Raw genomic sequence first — 12361 nt, forward strand, 5'->3', positions numbered from 1 at the left:
GGGAAGGAAAGGGAAGGGAAAAGGAGAAGGAAGGAAGGGGGCGCCCCCCCTCCCTAGTCCAATTCGGACCAGCCCATGGGGAGGGGTGCGGCCACCCTTTGAGGCCTTTCTCTCCTTTCCTGTATGGCCCATTAAGGCCCAATACGAATTCCCGTAGCTCCCCGGTACTCCCAAAAATACCCGAATCACTCGGAACCTTTCCTATGTCCAAATATAGTCGTCCAATATATCGATCTTTACGTCTCGACCATTTCGAGACTCCTCGTCATGTCCCCGATCTCATCCAGGACTCCAAACTCCTTCGGTACATCAAAACTCATAAACTCATAATATAATTGTCATCGAAACCTTAAGCGTGCGGACCCTACGGGTTCGGGAACAATGTAGACATGACCGAGACACATCTCCAGTCAATAACCAATAGCGGAACCTGGATGCTCATATTGGCTCCCACATATTCTACGAAGATCTTTATCGGTCAGAACGCATAACAACATACGTTGTTACCTTTGTCATCGGTATGTTACTTGCCCGAGATTCGATCGTCGGTATCTCAATACCTAGTTCAATCTCGTTACCGGCAAGTCTCTTTACTCGTTCCGTAATACATCATCTTGCAACTAACTTATTAGTTGCATTGCTTGCAAGGCTTAAGTGATGTGTATTGCCGAGAGGGCCCAGAGATACCTCTCCGACAATCGGAGCGACAAATCCTAATCTCGAAATACGCCAACCCAACATGTACCTTTGGAGACACCTGTAGAGCACCTTTATAATCACCCAGTTGCGTTGTGACGTTTGGTAGCACACAAAGTGTTCCTCCGGTAAACGGGAGTTGCATAATCTCATAGTCATAGGAACATGTATAAGTCATGAAGAAAGCAATAGCAACATACTGAACGATCGGGTGCTAAGCTAATGGAATGGGTCATGTCAATCACATCATTCTCCTAATGATTTGATCCCGTTAATCAAATGACAACTCATGTCTATGGTTAGGAAACATAACCATCTTCGATTAACGAGCTAGTCAAGTAGAGGCATACTAGTGACACTTTGTTTGTCTATGTATTCACACAAGTATTACGTTTCCGGTTAATACATTTCTAGCATGAATAATAAACATTTATCATGATATAAGGAAATAAATAATAACTTTATTATTGCCTCTAGGGCATATTTCCTTCAATGTCCACATCGACCATGGCCACACCGATGGTCGCCCATACCACCCCGCTCCAACCAGATAAAGTAGCCCTGACACCCAGAGTTCCCCGTCTCCATCCTCCTCTACATTCGCTTAAGCGAGCCCTCTTTGCCCCTCTAGACTGCGCCCTGAGCCATTCTCGAAGCACCATCCGCCATGGTCCCCATCCTTCGCGTGCTATTTATTTCCTCTCTAGTAGAAATCCGTTGGGCCCCAAATGTGGATGTTGTAGAAAGTAGCAATTTCCCTCAAGTGAATGACCTTAAGGTTTATCGAACATGCATTACGCAGGTCCTCGAAATCCAAGCGTTAGACTATGGGAGAAGAGTTTTCCAAACTACTAGAGGCAGATTTCGTCCAGGAAGTCAAACATTCAGACGGGTGATGCCTGCTACGCAACTTTATTCTTGTAGACTCGTGTTGAGCCTTCAAGCGCAGAGTTTTGTAGGACAGTAGCAATTTTCCCTCAAGTGAATAACCTAAGATTTATCAATCCATGGGAGGTGTAGAATGAAGATGATCTCTCTCAAACAACCCTTCAACCAACTAATGAAAAGTCTCTTGTGTCCCCAACACACCAAATACAATGGTAAATTGTATAGGTGCACTAGTTCGGCGAAGAGATGGTGATACAAGTGTAATATGGATACTAGATATTGATTTTTGTAATAAGAACAATAAAAAACAGCAAGGTAGCAAGTAACAAAAGTGAGCACAAACGGTATTAAAATACTTAAAAATGAGGCCTAGGGTCCGTACTTTCGCTAGTGCAATCTCTCAATAATGCTAATATAATTGGATCATATAACCACCCCTCAACATGCGATGAAGAATCACTTCAAAGTTCTTATCTAGCGGAGAATATAAAAAAAATTGTTTGTAAGGTACAAAACCACCTCAAAGCTATCCTTTTTGATCTCTCTATCCAAGAGTTTGTACTAAAATAACACAAAGTTACCCTTTTCGATCGATCTATCCAAGAATTCGTACTAAAATAACACCATATGATACACATCAACCAACTCTCACCTAGATACTCCAATGTCACCATGAGTATCCGTGAGTTGATTATATGATATGCATCAAACAATTTTAGATTCATAATACTCAATCCAACACAAAGAGCCTCAAAGAGTGCCCCAATATTTCAACCGGAGAAACAAAGACGAGAACGTGCGTCAACCCCTATGCATAGATTACCGCAATGTCACCTCAGAAATCCGCGAGTTGAGTGCCAAAACGCACATCAAGTGAATCGATATGATACCCCATTGTTACCGCGGGTATTCATAGCAAAACATACATCAAGCGTTCTCAAATCCATAAAAGTATTCAATCCGATAAGAATGAAATCTCAAAGGGAAAACTCAATTCATCACAACAACATAGAGAGGGGAAAACACCATATGATCCAACTATATTAACAAAGCTCGCGATACATCAAGATCGTGCCAAATCAAGAACACGAGAGAGAGAGAGAGAGAGAGAGAGAGATCAAACACATAGCTACTAGTACAAACCCTTAGCCCCGAGGGTGGACTACTCCCTCCTCATCGTGGTGGCTGCCGGGATGATGAAGATGGCCAACGGTGATGATTTCCCCCTCCGAGAGGGTGCCGAAGCAGGGTCTAGATTGGTTTTTCATGGCTGCAGAGGTTTGCGGCGGTGGAACTTCCGATCTAGGGTTATTTTTGGGGTTTCTATATTTATAGAATTTTTTGGTGTCGGTTTTCACGCGAAGATGGGCTTCGAGGGGCCCACTGCCCACCAGCACACACCATGGTGGGTAGTGGTCACCTCCTTCATCTTCTGGCCCTCCCATGAAGCTTCTAGTGCCTCTTTTGTTTCAAAAAAATCGTCAAAAAGTTTCGTTGCATTTGAAGAATTTTTATTTCTGCACAAAAAAAACACCACAGTAGTTCTGCTGAAAACATCATCAGTCCATGTTAGTACCATTCAAATCATACCAAAACCATATAAAATTATTATAAACATGGCATGAATACTTAATAAATTATAAATACGTTGGAGTCGTATCAACGGGTTGTCGAACCTAGTCATGCATCATGTACTCGAGTTTGCTCTTCCACTTCAAACCAAATGCAGATCCATCCTCCCTTGGTGGTTAGTCTCGTCGATCAAATCTAGTGAGACAATCCGTTGTTTGAAACCCTCACCATCTCATGATCTAAACCGACGTCAAAACCAAGGCTGGACAGTGGTCCTTAACCACCCCGTTAGCACGAGCAGCCTCCGGTCACGATAGGAGGAGGAGGAGAAAACTACTCAATGTCAGTGAGGCGACAAGAAGAAGGGAAAACCCCACCGAGAGGAGGGGGGACTCAAGATGAGCTACCTCGGTCATTTTTTTTGTATACACATTTGTAAGGCTACCCGGGCTGGGCCTGGACTACTGCACAAAAGAAACCCATAACTCGGGGCTTTACTTCCGGCAGGCAGTCCCGACCGCGAGAGTTATTTATCGCGTTAAGCGATGCTATAGACTAATCTCGCGTCGAGATTTCCCATCGTGGTCATGTACTGGGCTCGCATATTTTCACGCAGAAAAATAGAAATGAAAAAGGGATCGATCCCTGGTCGCGCATGAACAAACGAAGGGCACCAGCCATCGCGCCACACCAACCATTAGTGTCTTAGTGATAAAAGCAAGGGCTCGACCCACTTGACGTATGACGTGATGGTTTTCTCCTCTTTATTTTCATTTTCTTTCCTTTTCTTTTTTTTCATTTCTTTGTTTTTGTTTCTTCAATTTTTTTTCCTTCTCTGTTTTTATTCATCTTTTCATTGTCCGAATGCTTATTCAACATTTTCAGATACTTCTTCAACATTTTTATAATACCCATTCAACAATTTTTAAAACTTATTCAACATTTTTTCAAATACTCATTCAACATTTTAATAATTATTCAACATTTTTCAAATACTGGTTCAATTTTTTTAATACTTATTAAACATTTTTCAGATACTTGTTCAACATTTTAAATTCTTATTCAACATTTTTCAAATACTCGTTCAACATTTTTTGATACTTATTCAATATTTTTTAAATACTGGTTCAACATTTTAAATATATAGTTCAACATTTTTCAAGTACTGGTTTAACATTTTTTAATACTTTTTCAACATTGTTAATACTCATTCAATATTCAAATAATTGTTCAACATTTTTCAAATACTCATTCCACATTTTTTAATACTTATTCAACATTTTTCAAATACTCATTCCACATTTTTTAATACTTATTCAACATTTTTCAAATGTGGTTTTTGAAGAGTGTTTTTTGAAATATTTATCTATACCTATTATTAAAGGAGATAGATATTCTTAGATTGGTCCTGCTTTGTTTCGTCCCGTTTTAAATATTTTTATATATGCTATGTTTTAGTTGGAAATTGAGACGTACGTGAAAAAAATGGAAAAACTAAGCGAAACGGCCAGCCGGCCGGCCCATGTCTGAACTGCTGCTGGCTCAACCTCTAGCGAGCCAAAAAGAATCGGTGCTCGCACAGGTGTCGAACTTGCAACCTCACACAAACAAACAAATCTTCTCCACCAACTTATCCAGTTGTCTTCTCTAAGTTGTAATAGGCTCTTTTCTATTTATACACTACTTTTGACAAAGTTATGTAGGCTAGGTTATCAATGCGTGTGTGAGGCAAAACAATGTCTACGTGTAGGATCCTTAAAATTACGTGTACGTGTAGATTCTTACAAAAAAATCATGCATGTGTAGAAACTTTTTTTTGACGCGATGCATGTGAACAAACTTTCTATTTTAAATTGCCATGTGAAGAAACTTGATTTTTTGTCCTTTTGAGAAAGTGAGGAAACTTGATATGATGACCTTTTTATCTTTTTTTGAGTGTTGATGATATTTTTACCTGATACACTGTACTAATTGATGGCAGCCTGGCAGGTTTGTCTTAAAAAGCATGTGCCAACTCAAACTGAGCCTGCTTCGCAAGAGAGAGAAAATGATCAATCAGTTCGCTACTTGATTAAATAGGATCACCTTGGCTTTTATACCAAATTTTACAGATTTATATATGTGCACGAGTTGTCTTGAAGACAAACAAGGCGTCCCAAGAATAAGAACAAAAATGATGAAGTGTGTGTCTCATTCATCCTATAGGCATAAAAGGAAAGAGAAATTAATATCAGGAATTAAATATCCAATGAGGTGAGGGGGCACGGCATAGATTCCTGCAGGACAAATAGCAATGACACAATCATGTGGACTAATAACACAATGGAAAAATACGAGGTAGGAGGGCACGACATGAGAGTCGATTTGGGAGGTGAGATGGGCTAAAACACATTTAGCAAGATTTTTTCATGACTTCGTGCGCATTCTGAAAAATTGCTCCAACTTCCGAATAATGCCTTGGTATGTAAGATTTGAGATGAGGCCTTTTAAATAACAGAGTAGTTGTACAAAAATCATACCAAAAATATCATATGTGATGGTTTTCGATGTACGTCTTATAGGCATTTCTGGTAGCATTTGTCTCACTGCCGCCATTGGTTGGCACCATTCGGATATTGTTATGCCGTGTTGTTGTGGTGGACATGTTATTTATCTCTCCCATTGCAACGCACGGGCATATGTGCTAGTACCACATACACACACACACACACACACGTGTGTAGAATATTTTCAATTATAAAAAAAAGTAAAAAAAGAAAGCCAAAAACGTAAAAAAAAAAACAGGTAACAGGCTGGTGTATCCCGCACGCGTGGGCCGGTGCAAGTGGCGTTTGCCTTCAGCGAGGTGTCGCCCCTATCTCGCTGAACGCGAGGAATAGTCGCGCCCAGTCCCGACGTTGTCTCCTCCACCGTCCGCCGCCCGCCGCCTTTGCGAAGCGCAGCCTACACGCCGCGGTGGATGCCACTTCTGCCATGGCTGCGGACTGGACATCGGCGCGCCGGGCGTGGGAGAAGTGGACCGGGAAGCACGTCGGATCTTCCGGTCTGCCCTCCCTTCCTTTCCCTCCCACTTCGCTACTGTTTCTGCTCTCTCGTGTGAACCATAATCCCCATCCTCTTGCAGGGATGCCGATCAAGGCGGCGCTGCTGCTCAACTACGATCCGACAGGACCATCTCGCCTCTTCCCCATGGTGTAAGTATCGTCCCAAACACCGGTAGCGCGGGCAATTTGTTTTTTCCCCATAGGAAGCACAAAAGCCGGCGCGGGCAATTTGATGGGCATTTCCTTGGTGGCTATATAATCTTCAATAGTGGCAATTGGACTGCAGAATGGTGTTAATGAATTTTCCCACGCGGTCGTGTATGTTTCTGATGGAAGCTGTTCGGTTATTTAGTTAGTTATTAGAACGTTCCGGATGAATTTGGTAGTAATGTCATTGGTTCATCTGAAACTGGCACCGTTTCTTGGTTGATGTATTTAGCAAAGTTGTAGTTTAATGTCGTTATTATTTCCGTCCATAGCTACCAGAAGAAGCCTGAATCACAGACGTGACAGAGATCTCAGTGCCAAAGATATGCAAAACCCTGTTCACTAACATACACGAATGTTCAAGTTGTAGAAGTTTGAATTCACAATCTTTTTTAAATGTCCAGAGCAGAGCAAGAGGGAGCAAAATTTACTGCTGTTGATCTGCAGCCATCCATCGACTTCTTTAGAAGGAATAATCTGCAGACGGAATTCTTTTCTATTGGGCCAAACCAATGTGAGTCTCTCACATTATGAGCCTAAATCTTGCTCACTGATTTAGGGATAGTTAAACCGAGTTATCTTTGTTATCTCGAGCAATATTGTCATTGCAAGTTATAAATTTGTAGATGTGGTCACCTCAATCCACGGACACTGGTTTACTGCTCGTTGCGTTAACACAACACAGCCAGGAGGTGAAGGAGTTATAATTATGCAGATCGGAGCATACTTGTTAGTCTCTATGTATGTATCCCCTTGTTCAACTTTTTCTTTACTGAAATCAGTTATCAGGATTCCTCTAAGGGTTCTTAGTATACAGCTTGATCTGCCAGAATTAATTTGATTTGCAATTGTTATTGATGCATAGGTATGATGGTTCTGTTGGTTCGGCTTCACGGGCAATGGTGGCTGTTGATCAGTTTGCATGGCACTTTAACCGGAAAACACATTAAGTTATTATGATGTAGACCCATGGCCTTAGAGTCTAGTGTATAACCTGACATACTGCCTAATCTTGCTGCTGTACTGGGGCTAGTAGGCATGTAGTGTAATAACTAAGGTTCTCTTTAATGGACTGAGTTCACATGGCACGTTTTTTCCATAATTTACAGATTGCGCTGAATGTTTATGAGGTTTAGCTCAGTTCGAGAGGAAGGCACAGTGTAGAATGAGTGGAATTAGCGTGAAAAAACGCTATTTTTTTTTCCGTCAGGGTGGGTAAAGCCTGACGAAACAGGTGAATTCACTGCCACCAGCGGACCGAAGAAACAGGTCTCTTTATTAACCTCAAAATGTGGCTTGCTGGTCAGCCCCCATCTTGGGGGAGGAGTTGAATTTAGTCGTACAATATTTGCATAGTAACAGAAGATTAGCTTCTACATCTCCAATTGTTTGCTTAGATTTTGGGAATTTCATGTATGAACTTACACACTACTTGAGCAATATTCGTAACTATAATGTTTCACACTGATAAAATGGTGAAACTATGAAGATGTCATAGAAACGTTGTACTATAGGTAACTTTTGAAGTTCTTCAATAAGGTAGGTGTGCTATCCAGTATATTTGAGATCCAACTTGGTATAAGCTAACTAAAACATTAATATATTGTTTGGCAAACAATTTCCGCTCACTAAGATAAGCAACAGTTTCTTTTTTTTTTTGAAACCTGAACTGTAGAACTATTGGTCTACGGTATTTTCACTAATAAAAAAGTATATACAAACTAAGCAAAATGAAAACTAAGACCTAATGACCACAGGGTCAGCCAATTCCTTGTCTAGGAAAAATTGAGAAAAAGGCAAACGTCACAGAAGCCTATCAATCCAGTCTTTCAAAACTTGCAAATTGCCTTCTTTAATCCTGTAGCAAATAATCTGGAGGGCCTGCTTAAGGTGTGTCTTCCAAGAAAGGATACTGGGAGTGATGTTCTTAAAAGTTTTGCTGTTCCTTTGGGTCCAAATATTCCAGCAACCCATAACTAGAATTTCCATAGCAATGCTTCTTGGTAGTGCACTGGTGGCCAGCTGAATATCCAACAGAACAGAGGTGCCTCTTATGTTCTGAATAAGGGAATCCCAACATGTCAAGGCAAAAGGGCAATCCCAGAAGAGGTGAAAAGCAGTTTCTAAACGCTGGTTGGAGCAAAGTGGGCAGCAGTAGGATGGAAGTCAAAAAGATTTTCTCTGGAGTAAGTCTCTAGTATTTAATCTGTCATGCAGCATCAACAAGAAGATTTTGTATCTCAAAATGGCAGCACATCTCCAAAGTTGACCAAATATCTCATGAGCTGGAGGTTGAATTCTCATGTTTTGTACATCTGATTGGCAGAGTATGAAGGGCTTTTCCAAGGGTACCCCCCTTTGTCTTTTCCATCCCCCAGCTGGATGTGTTGAATCAGAGCCTGGAACTGTTCAAACTGATTGAAAGCTTGTAGGGAAACATGCCTATGAAAAAGGTCACCTAAATCTTGGCAATGAGCAGCTTGCTTGAAGGATGTGTGCTCACTGATAGCAAATGAGTGAAGTTCTGGGAATAAGCCAGCACATGATTGAGTATTCCACTTGTCTGACCAGAGAAGAATGGTACTTTGTGTCCAATATCACAGTGTGTGACATACTTGAAATGGGGCATGAGCTTCAACACACTCCTCCACCAAAAAGACCCCCACCATCATTGGTACAGTAGGACTCCCAAATAAGTTTGACCCAGGGCAGATCATGTTGATTGAAAAACTTGTGCAAATGCTTCATAAACAGAGCCTTGTTATGTGTCTCAATGTTCAAAACTCCAAAGCCATCCTCATTTTCCCCTTGGCACACCTTTTTCCAAGCAATTAAGGCAGAACCTCTATCCTCCATGCCATACTTTCTCCAAAAGCAATGTTTAAGGTACTCCCTCCGTTCCGAATTACTTGTCGCAAGTATGGATGTATCTAGATGTATGTAGATGTATTTTAGTTCTAGATACATACATCTAGATACATCTATTTCTGCGACGAGTAATTTGGAACGGAGGGAGTACTTGTTATTACCAAACAGATTTAGGCAGTTCCAAAGTGCAATAAAAAAAAGTTGGCACACTGGTAAAAACTGATTTGATCAACTGCAGCTTTTCCCCATAGGACAGGAATGTTGAGCAGCCAGAGGGCCTCTTGGCGGTTCTTTTTAGGATGGGAACAAAATCTTCAACCCTTGGTTTGGATGTGCCTAGGGGAAGGCCTAGATAAGTAAACGGGAAGGTTCCCAGAGCACAACCAAGCATTTCAGACAACAATTGCAGCTTAACAAGTGGCACATTGATGGGCAACATAAAGGATTTGCTATAGTTTATTCTGAGGCCTGAGAAGACTGTGAAGTGCGTAAGAAGATTCTGGAGTCGCTGAAGTTGAACAGTGCAAGCAAGCATCATGATTACAATGTCATCAACATACTGTATTACTGGAAAGTCTTATCAAGGGTGTTGAATGAGGTTTTGGTTCATAGCTTCATTACATATAGATTGAAGGAGTCAGCTGCCAAAACAAAGAGCAAAGGTGAGAGAGGATCACCATGCCTAACCCTTCTCCTCCACTAAACTGTTTTCCAGAGACACCATTAAGTTAAACATCAGAATAACCAGAAAAGAAAATCATCTCCATCCACTTAAGCCACTTAGGACCAAAACCTTTTGCAACTAGAATTTGCTTTATAGTTTGATGCCCAATCATGCCAAAAGCCTTTTCAAAATCTAATTTAAGAATAATGATCTCTTTGGTAGACTATTGGCACTGATTGATGTACTCATAAGCCCATGTAAGACAGTCCTGAATAGATCTTGTTCTAAGGAAACCATATTGATTTGCATGAACAAGCTTAAGAATTATTTGCTGCAGTCTGTTGGCCAAAATCTTAGTAATGATTTTGATTGAGCAGTTGAGCAAGGAAATAAGTCTGTAATCACTTGCAGTCATAGGAGTGTCAATCTTTGGAATCAGAGTGATGAAAAGATGAGTTAATACTTTGCATGTTGGTATTTTCATGCAAAAAAAATCCTCAATGCGACCGCAGAAGTCTTTAGCAATGATGTGCCAACAAGTTTTGATAAAATTAGTATTAAAACCATCTGGCCCAGGAGATTTGTCAGAAGATAGCTTCTTGATCACATCATCAATCTAGGCTTTAGAGAAAGGAGCTTCTAGAAAACCCAAATCTTCCCCTAAAAAAACAACCCAAATGTTCTCTAACCATAATGAGAAAATCCAGATTGAGCAGATTATGCGTTTGGACTAAAGTGCCAAGTCTAAGCTTGAAAGCCTTCCAAAGAATTGCGGATTTGGCATGGTGGTCATGATAATCAAACCCATTATCATCTTTCAGTGAGGATATGCGATTTTGTCTAAATTTTAAGTTCGCTTTGGCTTGTAGAAATTTAGAGTTAATCTCTCCAAACTTGGCCCACTTCACAGTACCTCTCTGTTTCCCGTATATTTGCTGACAATTTAATAGGATGAGAAGGTGTTCTTTTAATAGAGTTCTAGCATTATCCTCCACAACATCAAGGCACCCGAATTCCCCCAGTATAAAAAAATAGAATAACATCATTAGTTGTTTTGTTAGTTGATGCTAGACCAGAAATATTTCTTGCCCAAATCTTTAATCCCTTTCTTAGCCTCTTAAATTTTGTTGTTAGTCTCTTGGTAGAGTCCACTTCATCAACCTGCTGCTGCCAAATGCCCCTGACAGTATCCATGAATCCTGGGTGTTGCAACCAGAAGTTCATAAATCTGAATATTTTGGATTTGGGGATGGAGGTACATATCTGGATCACTGAAGGAATATGATTAGAGATGGGTTTTGCAAGAGGGATATCCATTGTATTTGGGTAGTGCAAAGTCCATGCTTCAGAAGTAAACAAACCAGTCTAGTTTTTTCTAAAAGGACCATCTTGCATGTTGCTCCAAGTGAACTGCCTGCCTTTAAGTGAAATTTCCATAAGAGCTAACTCACTAATGGCTGCATTAAAATTGTTCATGTCAGTAAAGCAGCCACCCTCTCTGTTTCTGTTCTCAGGATAGCTGAGATAATTGAAGTCTCCAAGAACTAATCATCCACATCATCAGGCATTTCAATGTTTTGGAACCAATCAAGGAACAAAGTTCTTGATTCAGACCGGCAAGGGCCATAAATGTTAGTGATAATCCAAGAATCACTATTGTGCACTGAAATGAACTGTATAGAAATAGAAAATTCATTCTTAAATTGAGTTGTGCCTTGGAACATAACATCAGATCAAAGCTAGCCATTTGTTCCTATCATTAATACCTCTCACATTCCAATTTAATACATTCCAGCTTTTAGCCATTGCAAAACAAATATGTTACCTGAAGTGATTCGCAACAAAGCCAAGTGGAAGACCCCAAGAAACATCAGTTTAGGAGTTGAGAAACATCACACAACTCAAGTCTGACTGATAAACAGAGTGCAGATAGGGCCATCATTGTTATGGGACTTATTACAACTTTCAGAAGAACAATTACTACCAAAATGTCACTAAATAAAGCAAATTCCAGCTTTCAACTTCAAGACACCACTCTATCCGGCTTTTGGTCGGTTCAGCATGCGATCGGAGTCGGTTGTTGTTTACTCCCATGTACTCCCTCCGTAAAGAAATATAAGAGCGTTTAGATCACTAAAATAGTGATCTAAACACTTTTATATTTATCCGTAAAGAAATATAAGAGCGTTTAGATCACTAAAATAGTGATCTAAACACTTTTATATTTATTTACAGAGGGAGTACAACACCTTCTAATCGACGCATAATCTGGGTACGACTTGTGCGAGCGAGCGCCCCATTTATGTTCTCTCAGACTTTTCAACTCGGCGTGCTCGGATGTCCCATCCCACAGTCGTGCCGCAGGAGGGGGGAGTGTTGGGAGCCGGATGCTCTGCCTATGGCCTTGCGATGTGCATGGGAT

At 40.7% G+C, this 12361-nt stretch overlaps 1 protein-coding gene across 1 annotated transcript; it reads left to right on the forward strand.

Annotated features, from left to right (window-relative positions):
* Nucleotides 1–5996: 5996 nt before the first annotated feature.
* LOC125532474 (uncharacterized) lies at nt 5997–7509 on the forward strand. The gene is made up of 5 exons (XM_048696531.2): nt 5997–6199; nt 6281–6350; nt 6812–6921; nt 7034–7148; nt 7273–7509. The coding sequence occupies exons 1-5, from the start codon at nt 6130–6132 to the stop codon at nt 7355–7357; spliced, it is 450 nt and encodes a 149-aa protein (XP_048552488.1). The 5' UTR covers nt 5997–6129; the 3' UTR covers nt 7358–7509.
* The last annotated feature ends 4852 nt before the right edge of the window (nt 7510–12361 follow it).

This window comes from Triticum urartu, chromosome 1A (genome assembly GCF_056163025.1).
Source record: "Triticum urartu cultivar PI428250 chromosome 1A, HENAU_Tu73, whole genome shotgun sequence".
In the NCBI taxonomy this organism is placed as follows: domain Eukaryota; kingdom Viridiplantae; phylum Streptophyta; class Magnoliopsida; order Poales; family Poaceae; genus Triticum; species Triticum urartu.

Excerpts from the sequence above, each read along its gene's own strand:
- LOC125532474 (XM_048696531.2), top strand. The coding sequence starts at position 6,130 with ATGGCTGCGGACTGGACATCGGCGCGCCGGGCGTGGGAGAAGTGGACC. Across the intron at positions 6,922-7,033 it reads TTCTATTGGGCCAAACCAAT|ATGTGGTCACCTCAATCCAC; the intron begins GTGAGTCTCTCA and ends ATAAATTTGTAG. Across the intron at positions 7,149-7,272 it reads GCATACTTGTTAGTCTCTAT|GTATGATGGTTCTGTTGGTT; the intron begins GTATGTATCCCC and ends ATTGATGCATAG.